The following is a 27,538-nucleotide window of genomic DNA, read 5'->3' as shown; positions in this document are numbered from 1 at the left end:
GGCCTTCCAAAACTGTAGGACCACTTTCACCCAACCCAGGTCAGAGGGAATGCAGCTAAGGTAAGATCCAACCATGCGCGTGTGTGAGAGAGATGACGACCATCTACCGCGAATCTGCGTGAATCAAATCAGTGCATAACTTAAATCAGTGCTATGGCATCCCTAGGCATCTGTTTTCCGGCGGAGTAATCAATGTTTAAGATGAGAGTTTACGTTAACAGCAAAGAATAGTCATTGAATATAATTATACCTTCAGAAAAGATAAAAAGGGTTCGCACGAAGAACAATTATTCACTTTATACTTAAAATCCTAAACGGTAAATTGTAAAAGGCAATGTAGCCAAGACATAGCAAGAGTATGGTCAAAGTAGTAATTAATCTAACCTTTGTATTTGTCATATTGTCGCAATATGCCATAGAATGAGAGAATGAATGTGAGATCGAGTGAAAGAGGGCAAGATGTAATGTGTATTTATCTGTGCTTTAATATATGTGTATATTCAGAAACACCGTAGTATTATGTAACGTCATTTCAGGTATTTAAAATCAAATCCTCCTAGGTTTATTCTCGGTAACTCCGACTGTTAGGCACTTATCCTGACCGTATTATATTTCATGTAATGTTTAATTCGCCCAGCAGGTGAGGCGAGTGATTCTTCGTTGTTGCGTTGCTAAGCTCAGTTCAGTTGAGTTAATTGAGTTAATTAGTTAGTTATTAAATTAGCAGCCCGTAACAATCTATGTGAAAAAAAATTCTAAATAAATATTTGTATTGTTTTTCTTTTCTAGTTTTCAAGTAAAGTTTCCTCTAAGTCATGGAATATTTTTGGGGCCCACTGGGGAGTTTCGAGAGGATATTTTCGCCTGGAACTCTACCTTAATTATTCCGAATATTATGTTATGCATCTTTCAGAAAAAGTTGCATATCTTATATAAACTCCACTATGTACTAATGAGACTTATAGCACATAAATTACATGTGTAATACACAAAGAATGCTATTAATATAGAATGCAATATGTAATGTAGAATATGTATATATTTATATGTATGTATGTGTGTGTGTTTGTGTGTGTGCGCACGTTCATGCGTGCAAATTTGCCATCCCGACCCTCAACATGTCAGGCTATCCACGTCCCTGCACACAGAATACTAAATGCATCAAGTCCATTTGATGCACCGAAAAAGCATCAATTGATGCACTAAAGTGTGTTTTCAAGTCTTTGACAAGGATCCTGTTTACAGTTTGATGCATTTGAGTAGCTATATCATTTGCAAAGGAAACGTCAAAGTGCATCGTACGTATGATGCAAGTGAATGTTTCTTTCTATGTCGAGATGTCTTTAATGCATTCTTCTAGAAAATGCATCATTTGTGAACAATTTTGAATGTTCTCTGTTATGTTATTCAGAGATTGTTGGAAATAAAAATTTACAACGGGGCGAGGTAAATTTTTGGCTCCCTCTTAATTTCTACCTGCCACTCCCAACATTGCACCCTGCTCCCCTCAATAAAAAAACATGAGGAATAATAATAGCTTTATTTTTTAAATACCTCAAGTGTCTCTGTTAAAAGGCACGTTTATTACAAGTATGTACTTATTCAATACCTACATAATGATGTCAAAATAACAGTACGATTTGCTACCACTTAGTACGTTTCTATCAACGCACCAAGTTTTGCCTTTGCAGGTATAATAGTTTCCTACATAGCGATAACTGACACGGACAGATTGGCCGACATGTCTGGCGCATAAAGATACTTTCTTCTTCTTCTTCTTCCAGTTTTGGCGTACTTAAAACAAAGCCCTATTGCTACAAAATCAGCTCTGAACATTTTAATAACGTGCCCACAGAACAGCCATTAAGTTCGCCGCTGTTCGCATGTAGAGCAATGCTTGATAGGATGCAGTATAGGTTGACTTGCGTGATGTATCTAATTTCCATCAGAACAAACAGGAAGTCAGAAATCCGTGTTTTAAAGGTCAAGTTTCTGCCGCACAAATTCCTAGCGTGTCGTGGAGATAGTGTAACCAACGTGGTGCGACACTTGTAGGACTTTCCACAATTTCACAACCAATATCGCACATAGTTGGCTGCGGAAATTACGGTGTACGACCGTCAATTTCCGCTGCCGTCCGACAACCGTAAAATTTACTACGACCGATTTTAAAGTACTAGCGGTTCTGCATAGTTAACTCTAATTAATGTTATCATATTCATAAAATATTGATGCATATAAGTGCATTTTATAAGGAAGGAGGTTCAGCGGTGTGTAAAGTAAGTAAGAATTTTATTAAATTTCAAATATCGATTTTGTAACAATTAAAATAATATTATTTTTTAGCATAGGGTTTTTCAGCACTGTTTAGTTTCAAGATAACTCTGATTATTCATTTTATGAATCAAATTTTTATTGGATGCTGCTTTGAAAGGTAACTTTTATGTCAGGGTTGTTAAAGGTCCAGGAATTTTAAATAAATTCCATTCCGGTCCAGGAGAGAAAATCAGCAAGCGTAAATGGATTCTGGACCGTAAAGAACCTTTTTATCTGTAAAGTATTTCAATTCGGTCCAGGAACGTTTTTTCCCGATCAATTTAAATACGGTCCAGGAACCTTTTTTCTGAATGAATTTAAATACGGTCCAGCAACCTTTATTCCAGGATCAATTTAAGTGCAGTCCAGGAACCTTTTTCTCCGAATCAGTTTAAATAGTGCCCAAGTTCTGTATTGGAATGAAACAATACGCAACTTGGATCGAATACGGACCTGACGATAAACAATTATCCACTTGTGAGCATGAAAGACTAATCCAGGTGCTGGCTGTCTCGAGAATCCAAGGTCCAAGGTAGAAATGGGCGAGACGCAAACGCTGCAGTCACGTTGCCCCTCTCCATGTAACCCCATTCTATCGCGCGCGTTCCTTCCCTTGGTTGTAGCAACACAGGCAGCCCCTGTTGTGTTATCTGCTGGGAACACAGCAGCCTCACGTTACCTCATCGAGGGCTCCTATTGGCTGCGGTTCCTGGATCGGATGCCGGAGCAACACGTGACGGGTTTGTTTGAACTCAATATCACGCCACACTAATACGTATAGTCCATTGCGTTATGTACAATGTACAGTAACTCTTCGACAAGGGAGTTTTTGAACGTGGCCCACGAGAGAACACAGCGTTATGATATATTTCCTGGGATACGGTTTCTACAACCGCAGTGTGACATTCCAGTGTAAACGTACTCGCGGATATTTTTAGAAGGCAACTTTTAATCGGTCAACCCTGGTCTACGAATTGTAAATAAATTCAATCCCTGACTGGGAGAGAAAATCAGCAAACGTAAATAAGTTCTGGATAGTGTAGAACCTTTTCATATTTAAAGCATTTCATTTTGGTCCAAGAACCTTTTTTCCGGAAGAATTTAAATACGTTCCAGGAACCTTTTTTCAATGAAACAATACGCAACTTGGACCGAATGTAAATTGTGCGAGAAAAAAGGTTCCGGTCCTGTAGCGGAACCCATTAGAATTTATTAGTTCCTGGACCTTTAACAATCCTAGTGTAATTTTTATTAACAGTCTATTTCTGAAGTCATTATAGCTATTAAGTTTGTCTTTTCAAAGGCTTTACCCATCGGCGCACACATGGAAGGTCTAGGGGGGGTTTACTGTAGTAGTTTCTGCTCAAATATTACATAATTTTCTTCCTACTCTACTTCATTTATTTTTTTCTTATATTAACTTCTTTTATTCCCTTTCTTCTTTCTTGATCCTAATTCTGTCGTTTGTAGATTCTCATTTTTCTGACACCTTCTTTCATTCGCCCACCTCCGTGGCGGAGTGGTTAGCACAGCGCGCTACGACGCCTGAGGTCCCGGGTTTGTATTCCGGCCTGGGCGTGGATGTTCTTTTTAAGTGTCACTTCATTAGTATCGTCATATCATCCTCATCGTCGCGATTGCTGAAAAGTGGCAGAAAAGCGACGCTAAATAACAAAAATCAACAACACTCTTTTTTTTCTTTAAAAACGGTCGTGATAATTTTGTAACGGTACTTATATAGAAGCAGAAATTAACGGTCTTGGTTATCCAGTTAACGTTTTACAGTGTAAACAAGTAAACCGTCGCGAAATGGAATTGACTACTAGAATAAATAAAACTTTTTTTTTTTAGTTAAGCGACGTAATATAATGAAAAAGTAAGAATACAATATAACTAATAACGTTTAGTGCGACTCCCACATTTACATAACCCGCCATTTCTATTTCCTGTGAAAGGGTGCGAGCCTTTAACTTCCAAACTGCTAATAACATTCGTGAAGCAATTGTTTTGAAGGCTCTACGATGAATGGCAGGAAGTAATATAAGAGTAATAAGCACGCTAGATGGGGCTGCGTAGACCAATAGCAGTTAAGCATTGCAAGAAGCATTTTCACATATTATTGTGTTCAGCGCATCTGTCCAAATTACTCTTTTATGGACTCGCGTGTAAAATTTATAGGCAGTAACCAGCGAATGGATTTCTAAGTACCAAACACGTTTTGTGTTTGTAAATATATATTCAGTTATTATAATCAAAATATGAAATTAAATATGAACAACAATTACGAAAAAATGAAATTCATTCGGATCGCTTAACATTAAATGTAAAGAGAAATTACAATATAAAATGTGCTTCATTCTTTCTAACCAAAATAATTTAAAACTTTTTTTTTAAGAACTGAAGCATGATACATTTACACACAGGTACGTGTGTAGCTGAAACCCCCCGAAATCTTACAAATATCTAATTTAAATAGTGTATAGTGGTAATTAATTTTAAGTAAATAATAAATAAATACAAGTAAGGACTGGATATTGATCTAAATGCCTACTTAGTTTCGTAATCTGATTCGTGCGCTTGCAGTACAGAAGTAAGTTTCAGGGTAATACAATCATTACATGTAAATTATACAGTGCCTATAATTGTCAATTACGGTTATTTGTTCCAATAGTGTCTAAAATGTTTCAAGATAGGGAAAATGTTTCAACTGCGAAAAGAGTGATTTTGTGACTTTCTTGATTGTTTCCCTACAGTCGGATTCAGGAAGCACAGGAAGGTCCTTCCCCTCCTTTTGACAACTACAACTTAACTATAAATAGTCGATAAAATTAGAATAAAGAGTGATCTTCAATCTTTTTTTTTTTTTAGGAATACTGGGCCAAGGGGAGGATATGATCCCCACCAAGCCACCTTGGGCACGCCACTGTCTTCAATATGCATAGTTTAGAAAACAGTTAATCCTCTCACGTCTCGCCTGTGTCTGCTTGTTCCAAAGTGCAAACCTTTATTTTTGGCCAAAATACCTTAACTTTAGTGCATAATTGATGAGTTTCTGGTGCATCAAATAGATTTGATGCATTTAGTTTTCTGTTTGTATTTTGGACATTGGCAGAAAGAAATGCATTCGACTGATGGCAAAGGTTTTAGAACAGTAAAGGCACTAGGCATACGCAAGAACCATTGCATTCTAAATGAGGCGCTTTCATCAACATTATCAGAGTCCAATCTGTTCTTTTGACCCTACACAAATACCGAGAACGGGATAATTTAGGAGAGGCAGTACGGAGACATAAACAAGCATAGAAAGACAAGACGCAAGAGAAATAGAATACGGTAAGAAGAGAGAGAATAGAGACAAAAGAGAATAAAAAGAGGCAGACAATGACCGAAGAAGAAATACAATGAAAACAAAACAGGAAAGTAAAAAAGTAGAAAGGAGACAAGCTGCAAGAAAAAGAGAATAACGAAAACAAAAATGAGACAAACAGGATTTTATTTATGTTATTTGGCGTCGCTTTTCTGGCACTTTTTGCTAATCGCGACGATGGAGATGATATGACGAAATTGATGAGGGATACTAAGAACACCCATGCTCAGGCTGGGATTCGAACCCGCGACAGCAGAAAGAGAGAGAGAGAAAGAGAGAGAGACAGAGAGAGAGAGAGAGAGACAGAGAGAGAGAGAGAGAGAAAGAGAGAGAAGAGAAGAGAGACAGAGAGAGAAAGACAGAGAGAGAGACAGAGAGAGAGAGGGAGTGGGAGATAGAGAGAGAGAGACAGAGAGAGAGAGAGAGAGAGAGAGAGAGAGAGAGAGAGAGAGAGAGAGAGAGAGAGAGAGAGACAGAAGAGAGAGAGAGAGAGAGAGACAGAGAGAGAGAGACAGACAGAGAGAGAGAGAGAGACAGAGAGAGAGAGAGAGAGAGAGTGACAGAGAGAGAGAGAGAGACAGGAGAGAGAGACAGAGAGAGAGACAGAGAGAGAGAGAGAGAGAGACAAAGAGAGAGGGAGAGAGAGAGAGAGACAGAGAGAGAGAGTGACAGAGAGAGAGAGACAGAGAGAGAGAGAGAGAGAGAGACAGAGAGAGAGACAAAGAGAGAGACAGAGAGAGAGAGAGACAGAGAGAGACAGAGAGATACAGAGACAGAGAGAGAGAGAGACAGAGAGAGAGAGAGAGACCAGAGAGAGAGAGAGACAGAGAGAGAGAGAGAGAGAGAGAGAGAGAGAGGAAAAGGATCACAGAAAGAGAAAGACAAGAGGAAATAAAAGGTAAAAAAAAGGTAAAGGTAAAGTGCTCCCCTGTGCATAGCACCACGCCATGAAGGCGTATAAGGGGTGTGGAAATAAAGCAGAAAGAAATGGAGATGGCCATAAAATCCGGATAAGATTATTCCTTAGCAGGAATAAACATTAGATCGAAAAACGTTTAGTGTATAATAGAGGAACCAGGTTATATTTTTATATTCTACCATTTAATAATAATAATAAATGGATCCACAGCTCTCAAAATGTATAGTTTTCTTTGTGAGAGGTGACAGAATATAAACTTTATGAGTAAAATTTGGCCATAACTTTTAAAGTCCATTTTTTTAAACAACAAAATACAATAACTTTGAATTTCAGTACACTAACTGTACAAAATGTAGGGAAAATAATGGACAACAGTGTTGGATATTCATTCATACGGTGGTGATGGTAGCAATGTATCTCCATTTATATAATAATAATAATAATAATAATAATAACATTTGGAATTAAATTGGTTTATTTTTAATAACTTATAATACCCGTAGTTATTATTGTAAATTGACAATTATAACCGTGGTAATAATTATTATTGTCATTATTATTTCTATTAATGAATTTTGATCAGTGGCCTGCCCCCTCTACAAATATTTCTGGCGACGCCTATGCTGATAAGGGATGATCCCCCCCTCCGAATTAAAATCCTGGCTACGGGCCGTTACACATTTAGCTGTGTCAATTATTGATGCATTAAAAGTGAAGTCTTGTTATCTTTGAAATGATCTTGTCTGATCACAATTGATGCATTTTTAGTGCATCACACGGCACATCAGCTGATAAAAGTACCCTTGTATGCATTTCTGTGTGTATTTTGACACCAAAAAAGTGCATCATTTGCAGTTTATGCATGTTAATGTGTTAGTCAACATAAATATGTGTCAATTGTCACATTTTGGATTCTGGAAGTATATTTAAAATATGCAATAGATTTCACCGCGCAAGATTGACCTTGTGATCTCTTGTTGACAAGAATGTTATATATAATATATTGTCAAGATTTAAATTCAAAACCAGGGGTCTCTGGATCTAATGCCGGCTTGGGCAAATGTGCTTTTTGTGAATGTCCATGAATTTCGTAACATTATCAGTCATCCTCATCGTTGCGATTATCCAAACGTTGCAGAAAAACGACGTATAATAACCTAATTCATTCAATAGCAGAGAGTACAAAACGAAGAGAATACAGACAAAGGTAACACAAGAAGGAAAAATGTATTAATTGCACGAGTATTGAAAATACAGTAGAGCGTCGATTATCCGAACGTCGGAAAAGTACGTGACTTAGCTGCTCGTAAGCGTGTAGGCTTGCTTAGACAGACCAAAATAAAGGATTTTTTTAAACGTTAATTTTGTGTACTGTGTGTATTGTTCATGCAAAATGCGTATGTAATATGTACATATTTTTGTTTAATAAACTGTACCACATACTATATATTCCTACTAAAGTTGCCTTTGTACGTTACTTTGTAATACATACTTAAAGAGATGCCTGTTTTTATGAATAAATTTACTGTACAGTACTTCTTTTTGGCAAATAAACATGTACAGTTCGATTATCCGAACAAACCAGTTTTCCGAACACCCATGTCCCCCAATTACTTCGGATAATCGACGCTCTACTGTATGTCGGAAGGTTTTTGCAACTATGAAAATTTTATGTAAAAATATGTGCAAAAATATATGTGAAAAATATGGAAAATAAATGTAGCATATTTCGAGCTTAGATTCCATAATTCGCAAAGATAATACAAAACCACTTTGATTTTGTCATGATTGAAGACATGTATTTACATATAAATTTGTTCCATGACAATAACATTTGCCGAAATTAGCCGGTCAAATTATAAAGGCTTGATGCTTAAAAAAATAAATTGTCAAAGTTTTAGTCTCCTCTATATGATTAGTGACGTTTGAATAAGTCTCTGAATATACGAGTTAGTTATTCGTTCAAATGATTTTGACTGGACATAATACGTGTATAAGACCTTATCTTTGTTCACAATGTTGATGGGACGTGAAGAGGTCAATGCTACTGCAACACAAGTTGAAGAAAAAGTTGATTGATGATGATTTATGATTTGTTTTTTTACTTCGCTTTTCTGCCACTTGTGGCTAATCGCGAAGATGAGGATGACTTTATTGACGAAGGGACACCCACATAGAACACCCATGCACAGGTCGGGATTCGAACTCGGGAAATAATTGAAGAAAATTACGGACAACGAAAACTGAAATAATGAAATAATTCTTGAATATCTCTCAAGAAGCCCCGAATATGAGGGTGGCATTAACTATCAGAAGCATATCCAGAAGTGAGCTCGTAGATGATCCGACAAAATCTCTTCATTCCGGGTTCGAATCCCGGCCTCGGCTGATCTTTGCGAATGTCCCTTCATCAATGTCATCATATCATCACCCATCCTCATCTTCGATTTGCCAAAAGTGGCACAAAAGAGAACTAGAAATCAAATCAATGAAGAATTTAATTTGGCAGTACTACCTGGGAGCGAATATAGATGTCTGTCCTTTTAAAATTGAACATATTACTTGATTCTTTGGAAAAAGAATGATATTGCCACAGAATCTTTTCTCTGTAATGGAGGCAATAATCTGTGCCACATTACTTATTGGTACTATGTGGATAAAATTTTATGGAGGGAAGGAAAAATGCGAAGTAATACAGCATATCATCTGCTATGTGTTGTTCAAGTAAATGAAAATGAAGTATTTTTTCCCCAAACACTAACTTTTGGCGCAACATGAATTTGTATTTTATCTATTTCCTGAAAGTGCGCAATGCAATATATTCACGCATGTCAGAAACCTTTATTCTTATTGTTAATAACAGAAATAATGTTCAGTTTGTATTTCAACAAAATAATCAAAGTATAAGAACTGTCTTAGAACGAAAAATATCAGTGTAAAATATAGGAAGCGGTTTGTTTTCATGTTCTACCAATTTAATCCAAAGAATAAATGGTTCCACAGTTTTCAAAATTGTAAAAAATAGATTTTTATGTGACAGCCCACACAACATGAACTTTATGATTAAAATTTCCACCAACTTTTTTTTCTTTTAACGATGTGTTTAAAACTTGATAACAAAATAGAATAACTTGACATTTCAGGAGAAGCGGCTCACGATAAAATTTTCACCCGGGTGAGGTGGACATTGCCCCCCCCTTTCCCCTTTACTTTCCACCCTGCCATCCCTAACTTTTCACCCACTCTCCCTACTTTCTACTACCAATAGAAACCTTGACGTTGTTACATATTGATATTTTTTTAATAAGATGTACGATATCTTGAAGTTGACTGGGGAAATTTTATTTTGAAATTGTTACTTGTGTTTGTAGATGTATTTCGAGTCCGAGTATGTGAAGAGAAATGTAAACTTAGCACTTTAAATTAAATGTATTAAATATACCGTTTAATTGAATTGAATTAGATTTTTTGGATACAACACACAGACACTTTATAGCTATTGTCCATGTATTTGTGTGTGTGAGTGTTTGGTGAGTAGTAGGGCTATATCGCGATATTGAAAAAGTATCGTCCAGCCGGTATCAACTTGACGATGTATCGTCACGATATTTGGTGATATATATCGTATTGGCGATATATCGTCACAATATTTTAGCGATATATCGTGTCAGCGATATTTGGCGATATATATCGTGGAGACGATATATCGCCGATATCACGATACCGAAAAAGTATCGTCTGCGACATTTTCTTGACGATGTATCGCGATATCAAATTTCCGATATCGTCCATCCCTTGTGGTGAGAGGGTAATACGTAAGGTTGAAATAGAGAAAACATCTGCTTGAATTTTTGGAAATCTCGCCTTGAAAACAGGGAATTATACTTGAATTTCTATCATGTTCCTAGTGGCCAGCCTTAGTCAAAGGTCTAAAGTTCGAATCCTGGATACAGGTTTCGATGTGCCTCGTCCATCGTCGCGAATAGGCAACGCATAATATACAAGGACTTTTCAATACAAATACAGAATGTACGATTCAATTTACAATGGTTTCTGAAGTTTCACTGTTATATACAAACATGGGATATGGGGTAACAAAAGGCCACGTCAAGTTAGAAGTCAATAAGATATTTATATAAACCGCTGCATTTCTCACATTTGCAAGCCGGTATAAAATATTTTGTTTCTGAGTACTAGAATATCTAAGCTCCTTTGAATGCTGTTTGGAAACGTATAGTTCGTGTGCAAAGGAATGAGAAATGCAAAATATTCTCCCCTCGCTCCTAATTAAAATGTAAGGGATCAAATTTCGCTTGTGCTTAAATTATAATCAGGACAAATCATTTCTACGGTAGTAATATATAATCTTTTATTTCATCGTATGTACTTTGCTTTGTAGAGTCATTTCTTATAGCTCTGTATGCCTGTGTGTGTGTGTTTTTTTTGTTTGTTTGTTCTCCTTTTCCTTTTGTTTTATATTTATCTCATTGTTCTGTTTCCATAACTTTCTTCATACATTTTCGCCTGTTCTTAAACTCTTTGTGTAATTTGCTTCAGAAATATTAGACGGTAATAATAATAATTTATCGATACGTGGTATTAGATATTTTTGTCTAGTCCTAAACCTTGTAAGGAATGTAGCTAAAAAAAATAACAAATATCAATCTTCAATCAAAGTACTTTCTGCACTAATACACTTTTTTTCTTCTTCTTAAATATAGAGTTTGTATATTGAGATTTCGACCACTCTTCGTATATACATGTCACTTAACAACTGAGTTTATATGCACAGAAATATGACAGTTTCTGAATTGATTCTAATTTTCTATGTGGCATTCAGCTGCTGAGCTTCATAATTCAAATAATAATAAACATAAAATTTCATTATTCTCTCGTTTGATAAAATTTGAATTCTTTCTTTCCAATCCAATAAAAACGTGGTGGGTCAGATATACAAACGACTGAAGAAATATGCATTAGGAATTTTACACAAAGACGTAATCAGTTGACAAAATGCATATAGTCTGCTTAAGATGGTGTTCAAATGCATCATCGAGAAAGATGCAGAAAGTGATGTGAAGAAACGCATCAGATGGTGCGTTACAGCTCAACAAAGAAATACTCACTTGCACCACATGATGTACTTATAGCGTTACCTTTACAAAATTTATACAGAAACGGATCAAACTTTAAACTTGATTTTTGGCAAAGGCCAATAAACACACTATAGTGCAACAATCGATACCGTTTTGGTGCATCAAATCTATTTAGTGTTTTGTTCGTGTGTTAACAATTAATTTTAAATAAGTGGCTGGTTAAGGTTTGTAGCCATACATGTACGCAGCCAAGAAGAGGAGCAGGAACATAGATATTTGATGAATGGAAGTCATTTATAACCTTTAAAATAAATAGATATAGGCGAGAATAAAGCTTCTTAAGTCTTACGTCACCAGGCTAACATTAGTTCAAGAAGGACCCGAACAGATGGCAATTGAAATATTGAATAATCTACCAAATGATATAGAAGCATAAAATACGACAAGGTTCAAAAAGAAATTGAGAAAACTATTATTAAATAAGGAATATTGTAATGTTAGTGAATATTTAAATTGTAAATTATAGAATTTCAGTAATTATATTATTTGTCTGAACTATACTGAATACTCCAAATACCAATGTAGGATTTATATGGAGTAATAAAATGCAAATTTAAATCATGAATTTCAGAACTCGAGATTGTTCAAAAATCGTTAAAATTTTGATTATATTGTAATATAAACAATAATTATAATGTAATCAGTACTCAAAATGAAATTTTTTAGCTGGCGGGTGCTTGATCGAGTTTGGGGATTGGTTGAGGGATGTTTGCATCAATCGCTTCGATCGCTTACTGTAACCAATACAGCTAGCATTTCTATGTAATTACATATTCTATTCCTTTCTAGATGCACACCTTGAACACGAAAATGTCAACGAATTATGTAACTGACATAATTCTGCATAATTTTAATGTTACATATCTTTACATATTTGCCAGGATATTAAATATTTTACATATTTGCTAATTTCCTTTACATAAAACAACATATTTCGGCATTTTTTTCCTATCTTGATCCTTTTCCCTATAATTTCGATCTCTGAAACATGTTGAAGAGAATTTGTATCTCATGTGATGTCATATTTGCTAATCAATGAGATGCATAGTGCTAACGGCAACCTAAAATTGACTGCCAAGTCAAAAGACAGGCTGAAGACGAAAAAAAAATGCTGGGAAGATGCTAGAGTTTCTCCCCCCCCCTTTTTTTTCTGGTTACATATTTTCCTTTCGCTTTTAGGTTTAGCCAAAGCACCTAGAAACTTGACATCGGTGGACAAGAAAGCTACTTTCCTGTGCGTAGCGAGTTACACAATATGTTCCCTTGTACAGGAAGTACCAAAGTAGCTATGTATTTTCATTCGATTGTTCTCTCTGTAGATGCTTCTTTTTACAATTTGTTTCGAAAGTTACGAACAGCTCTCGTACATATTTACATATTCTACAATAATTTGCGATGTGAAAAGTAATTAATAGTTGACAAAATTGGTTTCATAAATATGTGCACGTTGCTGTGCTTTTTTGAGTTTATAAATTTGATACAAATTTTAATTTGAACAACTTATGTCTTTAAAATGACGTTGAATATGTTCAAAAAATAACTATCGAGCATAATTCTTGAAATTGCGTGGATACTCGATTGTTATTAATATTACGTATTCTATGATGCTACATATTTAGCTACATATCCTTTTCATAATACATATTTAGGTACATATTTGATCAATTATTGTTACATATTTATGCACATATTTTGTACTTTGATATTACATAAAAATCCGGGCTCTAGTAATCAATACAGTATTGTATTCCCTTGGTGATAAGATCAATATTGTTATTATATCCTCTTGAGGATATTCTTGTCCTCCATATACCAGATGAACGAATTTATGGCACAAGTATTTCTCCTTTGATTTTCTTCCTCGGATTTCAAACCACGAACATGCCAAAATTCGTAGTAATTCTGGTATTTTGTCAAAATCTTTAACCCAATTCAATCAAGTATAATCTTGGAAAGTTGGCTCGGGGGAATTTTAGCCACGAAATTTATGTTGCACGACTTCCTCCCCCACAAATCTTGTACTTTGGAATTCAGACCAGTTCAAAATATAAAACTTTATCTTGGTTCCTGCACTTCATACTTCTCGAGTTAGCTTCGGTTCTTTGGCGGAAATATTTTAATCAACTGAAATGCAATTATTTTATTTATCTCAAATTTCTTTGCTGTTGTCTACTGTCAAATTATCATGTCGATAGGCACGAAGATTTGAATAGAGTGGACCTCTATGAATGGGAAATTTAGATCCGTATTACATTAATGATAGTATATAAAATATTACATAAAATACTTGTAAGTGCAGTAAAAATCAAATTGATATTAAAAAAAATTGTGTGCTAGAATGGAGAAACTTCTTAGAAAACACAAGTTATATTTATAAAATTGGAAAGGAATATTTCAGACTTAGGTTTTCTTATCTATGGCACGACAAATGGAGACAGAGTGGTTGTGTGTGATTTCAAACTGATAAAATATTATTTACTTCAGTAATGCACATTTTATTATTCGTAATATCGTCCCAAACGCACGGTGATCATCATTAAATTTGTAATTTATCTTAAGGCCGACGTAAGTGACATCTATAGCCATGGACGTCCAGAAGAGGGGGTCAAGGGGGTAGCACGCCCCCCACTCCATCCTGGAAAACTAAAGTCAATCAAAAATTATCTATTTCTCACATATAATTTCATTTCAGCCCAGGGGCGCCGAGTTGTCAAAATTATTGGGGGGCCTCTGATCACTGAAATAAATTAATGAATGACTCACTCACTCCCTTCTTTAAGCAAAATATTCCCGACTTTTAATATCTGCTACCACGGGGAGCAAAACAGATCTCCCTAATATATCAATGATCTCGTTCTGAATGTCATGTGAGAGCCATTTGTAGCCCGAACGTCCCATCCACTCTCATAGTTCATGCACATCTCATTTTGAAACTCTTTTTAGTAAAAATGTTAACAATAGTCCTAATTACATACTTAGTATATAGTAATAATTCATGTGTTTTGCTGTCTCTGGTCATAACCTCCCCCCCCCAAAAGTTGATGGTCTATAACATTTCAAATGTGTATTTAAAGTTAAGTTCATATGGCACAATTCAGAGTAAACTTTACAAGAGAAGCAAAATAATACATTAGATTCTCTTAAGCAACATTATTTGGGGGGGATCTGCTCCACATCAATAACATTGGGGGGCTCGAGCCCCACAAAGCCCCATGGAGTCGGCGCCTATGTTTCAGCCACAATAATATGTTTATTATTGCATAAGCATGATAACTTCAAATTGAAACAATGTTTTTTTGAGAGGACAGCACTATTATGATGAAAAATGTGCCTCTCCCTGGAAAAAAAAATATCTATAATATCTAACCCCCGAGATTCTTATGAGTAACTGGGTTCTGATAAGAAAAGGAATCGTCGATTGATGATGTTGTACGCCCAACGGCAAAAAAAAAACAATAGGCGAATTGTCCATCACCATTTTCATTCGGTCTGCATTGCACAATATGATGATAATGAATAGAAATAAAGACGCCAATAAGCATAGGGCAATGCCTGTTTCGCACCAACATAATTCCGTTCCTTAAAACAACACAGGATGTAGAATAAAAGGTAATGAAAATAACGATGGACAATTTGCATTATCTTTGCCGTTGACTGTACGTACGGGCTTTCTTGGAAACTGCTCATAATACGCACTGGCACGGGAACATTTTTTATTTGAGTATCTATAGGGAGTGGTCAAACGTCCACCTCCATGTATACAATTCCATTCCATTCCATCATTTTGTGCTAATTTTAAACAATTTTCTTTCTTGTAAGTTTTCCAAGAGCACAGATCAAGTCAGGAAATTAGTACCATAGGAGGGTCAAGGCACTTTCTGCCCTCCCCAAAAATTCCTCAAGAGTTATAAATTAAATTAATTAACGCTAAAGAAAATAATTTTGTCAATCTTGCCCCCCCCCCCCCAATATTTATTTCAAATTTGCGCTTCTGAGACACCAATGGTATTATATAGATTTACGATTGTTTTGGCCGATCTCCGTGGAGGAGTGGTTAGCACAGTATGGCAGTGAGCCCGAGTTTGAATCCCGACTTGGGCGTTCCTTGTGAATGTCTCTTCATCAATTTCATTCTATCATCACTCATCCTCGACTTCGCGATTAGCCAAAGGTGGCAGAAAAGCGAAGTAAAATGAACCAAATAAATCAATAACGATTGTTTGGATTCTGCTGGATAGAGAGATAATGTGTTTATCTACTAAGAATGACATTCATTGGATGTCATATCGGGTCTGATATTGAGAGGGTCCAATTACGATCAAAGATTTTATGAGGGTACTGTACCCCTCCAAAAAATCTGGGGGGTACAATGTACTCCAGTATCCCTCCCGTTGCAACGCTGCTGATAATACTCAATGGGAAATTTTGTGGTAAATTCATCAATGTGTATAAGCATGAAAAGATATTGTGTTTCAACATACAGCAAACTCTTTACAACACCAAATATGGCCTTTAAATAGAGCACGTCCATCCATTAATTATAATATTATACGAATGTGATTACTAATATGCAGTAGGCTATTCGAAATGAACAAAATGTCCAAGTGGGGGAACTTCAGATATTTATACTTTAACATTTTTATAATGTAAGTGTCTTAATACAAATTTTGTAACAAAATACACTATTTAAGGTGTACTTATTTATCAAAAGCCACCGTCAAGTTTGTTTTTTAAAAGTTCCAGTATTTGTATTATTTTTACAGGTTTGACTTGACAGTATAGTGCAATTATAATGATCAAAAATGATTTTGTAAAATGCAAATAATGGTGGCGCTTTATTGATGCCAATTCCGAATAGGAAGTCAGATTTTCTATAGTGGAGTCTCTTTCTTTGTAACAGTTTTATTCAATAATTGAGGTTATTCCATATATTTTTAAAAATAAAATATAGACCAGTCTCAACCATATTCCTTCGGCATATGGTAGAGGTAATTATAGATGTAATGCATGTTCATTACGAATGGCAGTATATTTACTATTTTCATAATGGCGGATAATTTGTATAGTTCCGATAGTTTCGGTAATAATCGTGTTTGATATCGTTTCATAGGTTCCCACGTGAATTTAAAAACAATGTTAATTTTTACGTCATTGGGTTTCTTCAAAATTACGCTGCATATTATATTGTACAGTCACGGACAATTCTGGATTGTAACGATCCAGTTGAAAGTCAGCGCGATTGCTACAACCCAGCAGTGTCAGTGAGTGTACACACACATATATGTCAATTGACACAAATATGTTGACACCAATACCATATTAAAGTCCATCAAAATACATAGAGAAAATGAATCAGAGGATATTTTTACCACCTGCTGTTCCACGTCATGCACTAAAAATGCATCAGTTGAGAACATACATCAACCTTGATTTGATGCATTTTAAGTTTTCCCTTACGTAAAATCACAGAGGAGACCAAATATGGAGTCTAGGGTTACGTAGGGGGCGCGATGTTTATATGATGCAAAAACACTGTCATTTGCATGTATAATTATCTTTATGCACAGTTGCTGTATTAGCAGTTATAGTACAAATTTTTGCAGTGTAAAATTATGCTTATAATTTTTGTTTTTCACTTTTTATAACTATGTAGTCTCACCAATAAACATGACGTGTATTCTTAATGCTAATGTAATTTCTAATAGCGTATAGGATAACCAATATTTTGATAATGCAACTAGATAGTAAGAATTTGGTAAAAGTATAATGTGCATAATATCTTACACTTTGGACATGTTTCATCTCCGCATCTTTATTACGATGTTTATTGTAATAAACATGCTTTCTCATGCATTATTTATTAATCAACTTATTATTGAGGATACGGACTTAAAAACAAACCTTCAATCTGTCCCTTCCTGGGCAAGATCGATCCAATCTTTTCCATCCTTACCGATTTCCTTTAGGTCCATCTCAACATTATCCTTACATCTTCGTCTTGGCTTTCCAACAGGTCTCTTACCATCAGGCTTCCCAAGAACAATCCTGTAAACTCTTCTTCCCTCTCCCATTCGTGCCACATGGCCTGCCCACCTAAGTCTTCTTGATTTAATGATTCTAATAATATCTAGACATGAATACAAATTCAAGGGGTCCCGGGTTCGATACCCGGTGGAGGCACAAGTGGTTCGGATCCCACTTTAAACTGTAGGTCCAGTCCCGATTAGCCTTACTGTGCATAAAGTGGACTTAAAACAGCAACTCAAACCAATGAATACAAATTATGCAGTTCTAAATCATGTAACGTTCTCCACTCACCTGTCTCCTCATCCCTTTTAGGTCCAAATATTTCTCTAAGGATTTTATTTTCAAATACTCTTAATCTAAGTTTCACAGCCATATAATACTACAGGCAAAATTACTGTTTTGTATATTTTAGCTTTTAGTTCCTTAGATATTATACGAGATGATAAAACTTTATGAAAAGAGAAGTAACATGCATTTCCTGAATTAAGTCTGCCTTTTATCTCCTCTTTAATATCATTATCATGTTTTACTTTTTCTTCTAAGTACTTGAATTTGGAAACTGATTCATTGATATCAATATATTCATATTGATATCAATAATTAGATTTTGATTATTACCTAACACTTGGTTTCGACCTGTAAGCATTTAGTTATTTTCCAAACCTATCTCTTTAGCTGCTTTTAAAAATATTTTAGCATTATTCTTAATTGTATTTACATCATCCCCGTAAGTTTACATCGTCTGCATATGCTAACAGCTGAGTCACATTGTTTAATTTTAGTCCTTCTTTAGTTTCTTTTACCTTCCTAACAGAATATTCTAAGGCAAAATTAAAGAGCAATGGAGATAATGCATCTCCTTGTTTTAACCCATCATGAATTGTAAATTTGTCAGACACATTAATACCCATGCGAATTTTACTATCTGTTTCACTGGTGCATACTTTTATCATATTAACAAGCTTCTTAGGTATTCGAAACTAATATGTTATATAATTTATCTCTTTTGACCGAATCAGATGCTTTTTTTTTAAAATCAACGAATACTTGATGAACATTTTGATCATATTCTTACTTTTTCTCAAGTGTCTTTCTGATGTGAAACATTTGATCTGTTGTTGATCTGTTACGTTTAAATCCACATTGATAATCACCTATAATTTCATTAGCATATGGGGTTAGTCTTGCTTAAAGAATGTTAGATAATATTTTATATGATGTTGAGAGGAGAGAAAATTCACGGTAAATATTGCACTTCGTTCTATCACCTTTCTTAAACACGTCCATATTCCCCCAAAAGCAAAAACTTAATTCGCACCGTGCTGACGATAATGGCATGTTGTTCTTAGAGGGGAATACATTCCTCGGTTGTAAAGGAAATCCATAGTTGGGAGGCCGGCCTCCTTGGCGGAATGGTTAGCACATCGCGCTACGACGCCAGGGGTTCCAGGTTCGAATCCCGCCCTGGGTGTTTTTTGTGATTGTCCCTTCATCAATTTCATCATTTCATCCTCATCTTTGCGATTAGGCAAGAGTGGCAGAATAGCGAAGTAAAATAAACCAAATGAAATCAAAGGGTTGAGTGGGGAATCCCTAAACCAACCACCCACCCTCTGCAATTCGAACACTGATAATAAAATAAATGAATATACTTACTAGAGGGTGAAGGTGGTCTATAGGCCGATGGCATCCACGCAAACGGTGATAACGGTAGGTGCCAACTTGATGGTGGCAAACCAACGCCAATGTCCAAAGGTTGCCGCACGGCACCAAGCACCGCCGGGTGTATCGGCTGCGGCACCGCCGTGGATCTCGGCGGTTCAGGAGATTCCGCACCAACAGTCCTGTCCTCTGTGTCGGAATGTCTGACGTCACAGGGGGATTCCCGGGATCTTAGATCCTCGGGGGATGAGGGGCAGTTGTCTCTTGAGGGTGGCGAAGGGGTTCGTCGGGCGTTCGAGAGCAAGGAGTCCACACTGAACGAGATCTTTTTGTTGAACGAGGCCTGCTGCGGTTTCTTGGCGCCCGCCGTACCATCCACAGGTTGGTGCGGCGAGTCGCTGTCACTGGTGTCGGCAATCATTGCTGGTTCACGCACTTGCACCACCATCACACGTTTCCCTTAGGTTCTTCATGGTTCCGATGCGAAAACAACGTGAGGGCTTGCTCGCGTGTGATGCAAGCCTGCCACGTCCACTCAAGAAGTTTAGACACTCCTACCGTCGCTGCAGAATCGATCTTTGGAAGCTCCGCCCATCATCAAAGCCGTGGGCCAATCCCGTCTCGCGAGGGACGTGGTCTCCGAATCTCCCACCACGTATGGTGATGACTGCCTCCACACTCAGGCGGACGGGGGAAGAAGTGTAACGGTTGTTTTCGGAGGTTCCTTTTTTTACCCCCCGCGACAAGCTCAACCCGCACGTGCCTAGCCAACAAATTACCTCGGATGTGACACTTCCCCTCCGCCGTTTGTGATGGGACAATTTGAGTGTTCGGGCGTCTGTAATGTACATATAATTGAACGAGGACGCGACAGTCTTCAGAAAAGCATTGAGGAGGACCATTCTGGTTCTTTTGTACAGCTCCTGCCAAGAACCTTCTCAAACGCACCACTTTATACACACGAGCTAATTAAAATTGAACCTACAGTTTCAAGTTGATTGATTGATTGATTGATTGATCTTACATCGCGTTTGTGCCACTTTTGGTTAATCGCGAAGATGATGATGAGTGGTGATGAGATGAAATAGATGAAGGGACAATCACAAACAGGTATGGACAGCACGGAAGTCCCATACAGGATGGCCATGGGTGCAGACTATGGCTGGCCAAATTCGGACAAAATTGTATCCGTGTATCGGATAATTTTCTAGCTGGATTTGAAATATCAGCATATCGGATATTCTAATATCCGAATGATTCGGATTATTCGGATATTTGCATTATCAGATATATCAGGATATCCAATTGTGTGCATTATCCAAACAGTTTTATCCTTTATCTGTTTTACGGACTATCCACCAGGCACGTTTCTAGAAATATATTTCGGGGGGTGGGGGGGGGTCCGAACCAAGTGTCTCAGTAATAATAATAATAATAATAATAATAATAATAATAATAATGTTTAAATTAAAATTAATTATTATCAGTGGCGTATAGTCAGTCCAATATCTGGGCTATCTCACTACGCCACGTTGTCCTAGGCTATAAATAGAAATAAACTTACCAACTCCTAAGAAATCAGGTTACCAGCTCATAGGAAATCAGGTTGCCAACTCATAGGAAATCATGTTGCCAACTCATAGGAAATCAGGTTGCCAACTCATAGGAAATCAGGTTGCCAACTCATAGGAAATCAGGTTGCCAACTCATAGGAAATCAAGTTGCCAACTCATAAAAAATCATATTGACAACTCCAGTATCAGCATCATATTCTCACTGATATGAATAATATTATTTATAATTTGTGATAGATTTTTCTCCTGTATTTTCTTCTCTAGACTTCAGGCTTCGCATTTAGCCTAGCTCGCCTAGCTCCTGTTAATTATATTAAATTAAATTAATACTAATTACAATACATAAATTAATATTATATTATTATTACACGAATAGGTAAAAAGACTGTACAACAGCGCATATTCATTAAGTAGCTTACCTGAAGTTAAGATGGGAATAATTTACATAAAAACAAATGCCCTGGCAATGAAATTAATGTCAAATAGATGAATAATTGAATATTTATTGAATAACAAAAAAATGATATTAGCCTTGTATTAGCCTTGTATAATGTAGCTTCGCCGTGCTTGACCTTGTTGAGGGTGCCACCTGCAGAACCCAAAACGTGTCAATTTACACATATATATATATTGATTTCAATAACATGTTAACGTGCATAAACTGCAAATGATGCACATTTTAGTGTGTCAAAATACACATAGGAATGTATTAAATGGTATTTTCATGAGATGAAGTTCAGTGTGATGCATTTAAATGCATCAATTTGGAAGATCAGGCAAGATCATTTGGAAGATAACAAATTTAGCTGTGTCAATTGATGCATTAAAAGTGAAAGTTTGTTATCTTCGAAATGATGTTGTCTGATCTTCCAAATTGATGCATTTCAGCGCATCACATTGATCTTCATCTCATAAAAATACGCTTTAATACTACATTGCAATGTGTATTTTGACACACTAAAAGGTGCATCATTTGCAGTTTATGCACGTTAACGTGTTATTGAAATCAAAATATATATGTGTCAATTAACACGTTTTGGATGCTGTGTGTGTTTCGGAAACAACTCGATACGAAAAATCTGGCAACGCAGAATACCACGAGAATTCCCCCTCACCACGGCAACTGGACAAAGTCGATTCGTTCAGCGGTTCATGTGATCCTCCGCTTTCAACCAAAGACAAAAATAGAATTTTGAAGTGTGTTCTTTCGCCGAACAGGCTTTAGGAACATTTTTGGGGTTGTTTATGAAATAAATTCTGCTACTCTGGCTCGGTGCTATCCTTCCATATCCCTCCTCACTATTAGCACTAGTCGTTGATTAGGATTAGAGTTACGGCAAAGGGGTGTTCACCTCATCTAATCACAACTTAATCTCATCGCAGCGAGCCTATACTCAGAGAACTAAATGCATCATATCGATTGATGCACCAGAATGCATCGATTGATGCACTAAAGTGTGTTTTATGGCTTCTTCAAAGAATCAGATTCACATTTGATGCATTTGGGTGCACTCTTGTATGCGGTGAAAGAAACACCAAAGTGCATAATTTGATTCAAGTGAGGATTTATTACAGTCGAGATGCACTTCAATGCATCAGTTGATGCGTTTTGATGCATTTTGATGCACTTAAATGTTTCGTCTGAGCTACATAAACTCTGTAGCTCAGACCAAACTTTAAGTGCATCATCCAAAAATATGCAGGAAGGTGTATCAAGGAACATCAACTGATGCATTGAAGTGCATCTCGACTGAAAGGAATCCTCACTTGAATCAAATGATGCACTTTGGTGTTTCTTTCACGACATACAAAAATGCAGCGAAATGCATCAAATGTGAATCGGATTATTTGAAGAAACCATATAACACACTTTAGTGCAACAATCGATGCATTCTGGTGCATCAATCGATATGATGCATTTAGTTTTCTGTCTGTATATACTTAATGTTCATTCCCCGCCCCAAAATAAAAATATCAGGATTGACCTGGTTCAGACTGGGGAGATTGACACAAGTTAAACGGGAATGCCCGGTGAAGAGAAGACAACATTTCAAATTCTCCTCCAGTGCAAAGAAACAGGGGAGACAAGACAAAAATATGTTAGTGAAATAACGACTCTAATGTAGAGGCGATAATGTCAACCGTTATTAGGAGGGTGAGACCGAATGGGAGGAGAGAAGCGCAAGTAAGGAATCTGGGAACTTTCCTCTGTCGGGACAAAGGGAGCAAAGAAGCTAAGAGAACGGAAACGAGTGAAAGGGCCTAACAAAATTATCTAGGAATAACTTAGCTGTGAATTTAGTGAAATAGTGCAAGGTTAGTATAAGTAAAGAAAATTAAAGACGGTGGCTGTGAACTCCAATCTCATGTATGGTACGCACAGCTGCAAAGGCTCATACCTTGAAAAATAAATTCTATTCTATTCGTTCCCCCTCTCACCTCTTAATATGCAACTTGTCAGATGGCAAACTTGTATTAGAAAAAAAAGAGTGCAACACACATATCTTTGCCGTTGCGCAGATACCAATTTTCGTTTCGTCTCCCTCTCTCTTAGCATCACTTGTCCTACGCTGCTCGCCAACCTACGCCATTGTTGCCATATTGTCATTCCATTCCTGGTCGCGCAAACATCATTGAAAACAATTGAATAGCGCTCCACCTCACGGCTCACACCGTTCGGCAGGGACGGTAATGTGGCAATATAGCATGACGAAGTGGTTGCTTCTTTTATGAAGTGCATTTTCATTGGCTAGCTAGTAACTAGTGTTGCCAACTGTAATAATGAAGAGCTATTTCTGTTACGGAAGGAGAAAGGCAGGTAAAGTGACGGTGAGTTTTGTTGGATTGGAAGCACCATATTTTTATTTTATACTAAGTTTGACGTTGTGTGCGTGTATTGCGTGTGTGTATGTGAAAGTGTGTGTTTATTAACGAACGTTAAATTCCATAATGCCTCCAGTTCTGTCAAACTTGAAATCAAAAATCTTGCATAGCCAAGCTCGGGAAATTCACAAGTTGTTCATATTTCATAATTTTGGAATTGTTCAAAAGAAATAAATTATGTGGCTCCATGAGCATTTCAACTCTTGGCTCCGGCACGTGTTCTTGTAGAAATTGCATAGAGGAGGCTGTCATTTTTGCTGCTTAATGAGACGCATATTGTTTTCTGTGTTAAAATTGCCATGCTTTGATGGGTGACAAGTTCATAGCAAAAAAAGAGCCGCGCAGCTTATCTTCTAGAGGCAGTATATGTACTTGTTATTGTTGTGGAAGCCGGCATCGTTTGTAAATGTACAACGAAGGCAACCGACTGTCGCCGATCACAGAGAGGCAATAATACTGCTTGAGGAGGAGTGTTGTGGTCCAATTGTCGCAGTTTAACACGTTCGCATGTTATTAGTTCTCAAAGCAGTGGTAGTGTCGGTCGTGTATTATCTGTCGTTGCAGTTCCGTACCAGTGTAGACGGGTTTTGGGAGTGAACAGTTAGAACGCCACCAGTGCATTAATGCAATGGAAAATAATAAAGTGTTTATTTTGTTTGAAATTACTCGAATAAGGAATCACTATGGAGAAGTCTTCTTTGCAGCATTTTTGGTAATTTTACGTATCTGTTAGTCCATATTTTGGAATCTTTAGTCCATGTGTATGTACAAGCTACATACAAAGCCACTTGTTAGCACATATTAATCCTAGTCCTGGTATAATGCATGACGTTTAAAACTCAACGTTAGACCTGAATTCTCTAATTTTCTTGTTGTACGTAACAGCTGTGCATCGGCGCACTGCAGCGATTTTTCTATCTGCTCCATTAGCAACACTGCTTCTCGAGTGTGTTGCGCATAGCACGGCAGAAATATACGTGTTGGGCTATAGGCTTATTAAGGTTTATTTATTGTTTTGATTTATTATACTTCGCTTTTGTTCCACTTTTGCTAATCGCGAAGAGTTTATATTAAAGTAAGGGTCATAAATCCCAATAGACGAGTGGAGTTTGCTGATGGCGTGGAACGTCAATGCAGAAAACTGATTTTGGACAGCTGACATTTTAGTTTTGATCGAAAATTGTTGAAGGAATCGTAGGTGAAAATAAGACGTACGGTTTATCAATGGAAAGCTTATGAAAGTATCTATTTTTCTTTTATTCTGCCTGAAACTCACATTGTGCACCATGGAAAGAAGGTTATTGAATGTAGAAATCTTTCTTAAGCACTATTTTTTAAATGAATGTGTCTAAGTCTCGCAGTTTAGAGAAAACATAAAGGTGAGAAAGTTTTTTCTTGAAGAGAACCGTAAAACGAAACAAGAGAAATTTAAATCGGACCATCCACTCAAAAGTTAACCGCTTGTGGCGGCCATTTTCAACATGGCGGCTTAAAGCAAATTCTGCCGATGCCTACAGCGCCTGAAACTACTAATTAATAATAAATAACAAACATCAAATTTCCAACAGAATGTACAATTTAGTTAAAATTCTAACTTTAGCCCTCGGATTTAGGAAATTCCTCATGATTTGAAAAGTATTTTAAACACTTCCTTTCTGTTTAATGCCGTATGGGAACATGAAAAATCGCCACTGACATCCAGACTAAAGTTTATGTCAGCGTAGGATCGGAGCACTTCGAGTTCTGTCTGTCGCGGGGGCTTCTTGAGTCAGTTGTCAACAGGGAGCCAATCAGAGTGCCTTCCTGCCTGTAAGTGTTGCAACCTATGAATCGGAACATTGTCCACGTCATCAGGCTCTTCAGCCTGAGTGGCAACAGACATGTTGCACCGGAAAATTACCATCTTAAATGCGATAAAACCTGTAAAACATCCACAGATATTGTATCGGGTGTGGTCCCTTTGATAAAACATCCAATATTCTCAAAATTATTCGTACAGACTGTAAAGCATTGTAATACTCTAAAAACTGAACCTGTTCTGCAACACAAGAAAAATGCTTCATTAAGCAATCAATGTGCCTTTCTCAAGTTGTTAAGTTCAGCATGGCACAATAGTTTCAACAATGCTGATAGAATAAATCAATAAAGTTTGTTAAATGACAACGTCTCCTTAACTCAAGAATATAATTATTCTTTAGATGCTTAAATATATGTACAACCACACATGTATGTCTTTTCAGTGTCTCATTGCAAGAGTTGGCTATTGTGCTTGATTCAATAAAATAAACTTATTGAGCGAGGCAGATTCAATAATAATAATAACCCGTGGGTTGACAGCCCTTGAAGGGCCTTGGCCTATCTCCCAACTGCCACAATCCCTCCCACAATCCTACCCAGAGGTGTGGAGATATTCAACCAGTAATAGGGTGACGTGGAGTCAGCACGTCGAACCCCCCAGCCGTTATAGGAGATTTTTATAAGTGGTTAACGTTACTCAATCGTAGCTCCCCAATTTTCTCACGATGGTGGGTTGCCACCGGCCCATATAACAGGCCGAGAACCCAGGTGGACTCGAACCCATGACGTCCTCAGACCGCACGGCCACGGAGGAGGACGAGGCAGATTCATATGAACCAAAAATAGCCAAAAATGATAATTTTTCTCAAAATGACAAAAATGTATTTACCTGTTTAAATTTTTGATTCTTCGAAAGGTTTGTTAAGGAGTTGAGACAGGATTTAAGTCCACTTTATGCACAGTAAGGCTAATCGGGACTGGATCTACGGTTTAAATTTGGTATCGATCCCCGTTACCCCTTGATAACAAGGCAACGACGCTAGCACTTCGCCATCGCGGAGGCATCTTTTGCTAAGGAGTAGTGTTGCCCACGGGACGAGACGGGACAGGCTTTTAAAAATTCGAGACGAGACGAGATTGACTATAAGACAAACGAATATTTTCGAGACGAGACAGCATTTCCACGAGACTCCACGAGACGAGACAGGCCAAAGTCTCGTCTCATGGGCAACACTACTAGTGTTGCTCACGGGACGGGACATGTCCCGTCTCGTCTCGTGTCTCGTCTCGATTTCGAGACGAGACACGAGACGGGACAAGCCTCTTGAAATTCGAGACGGGACGAGACGGAATGCCTTTCTCGTCTCGTTTTCGAGACGAGACACGAGACGGGACGGGACGGGTTTTGAAAAGTCTCGTCTCGTCTCGAATGTCTCGAAAAAATAAAAGCAAAATATTTAATCAGTTGCAAATACTTGTTTGCTTGGAAAAAGGTATTTCAATTAGAAACGTTGATAAGCGCGTGTTAATTCAAAAGAAGACTATTCTAGAGAGAGGAATGAATGAATAAATACCTAAACTTATTTTCTATACTCTTTCGAAACACAGGGTTACTCCCCCATTTTTATTTTTCAATTTATTCCAGGTTAATAATTTTATGTTACGATAATACTCCAGATACTAATACAATTCTGAATAACATCAAGTAAAAGGGCAGGTAGAGAAGGTAGAAGGAGGGGCCAAAAGATCGTGGAGTATCTGAGTCCGAGATTTATCTTGTAAACATAGTCTCAGCTCTATAGGTTGGAAAGATAAACGGACCGACGGATAGGGTTTA

General features: G+C 37.1%; 1 protein-coding gene across 1 annotated transcript in view; it reads right to left on the bottom strand.

Moving 5' to 3' along the window:
* LOC146003001 (homeobox protein MSX-2-like) overlaps positions 1–19,895 on the bottom strand; it is an 84,558-nt gene extending 64,663 nt beyond the window's left edge. Inside the window, exon 1 of the mRNA XM_083141161.1 lies at positions 19,442–19,895. Within this exon, the coding sequence (XP_082997287.1) occupies positions 19,442–19,895 (454 nt within the window). The remainder of the gene's footprint in view (positions 1–19,441) is intronic.
* Positions 19,896–27,538: the final 7,643 nt, after the last annotated feature.

This window comes from Lepisma saccharinum, chromosome 19, assembly GCF_977018435.1.
Source record: "Lepisma saccharinum chromosome 19, izLepSacc3.1, whole genome shotgun sequence".
Classification (NCBI taxonomy): domain Eukaryota; kingdom Metazoa; phylum Arthropoda; class Insecta; order Zygentoma; family Lepismatidae; genus Lepisma; species Lepisma saccharinum.
The sequence above is the reverse complement of the archived record's forward strand: the minus strand, read 5'-3'. Positions and strand labels throughout refer to the sequence as shown.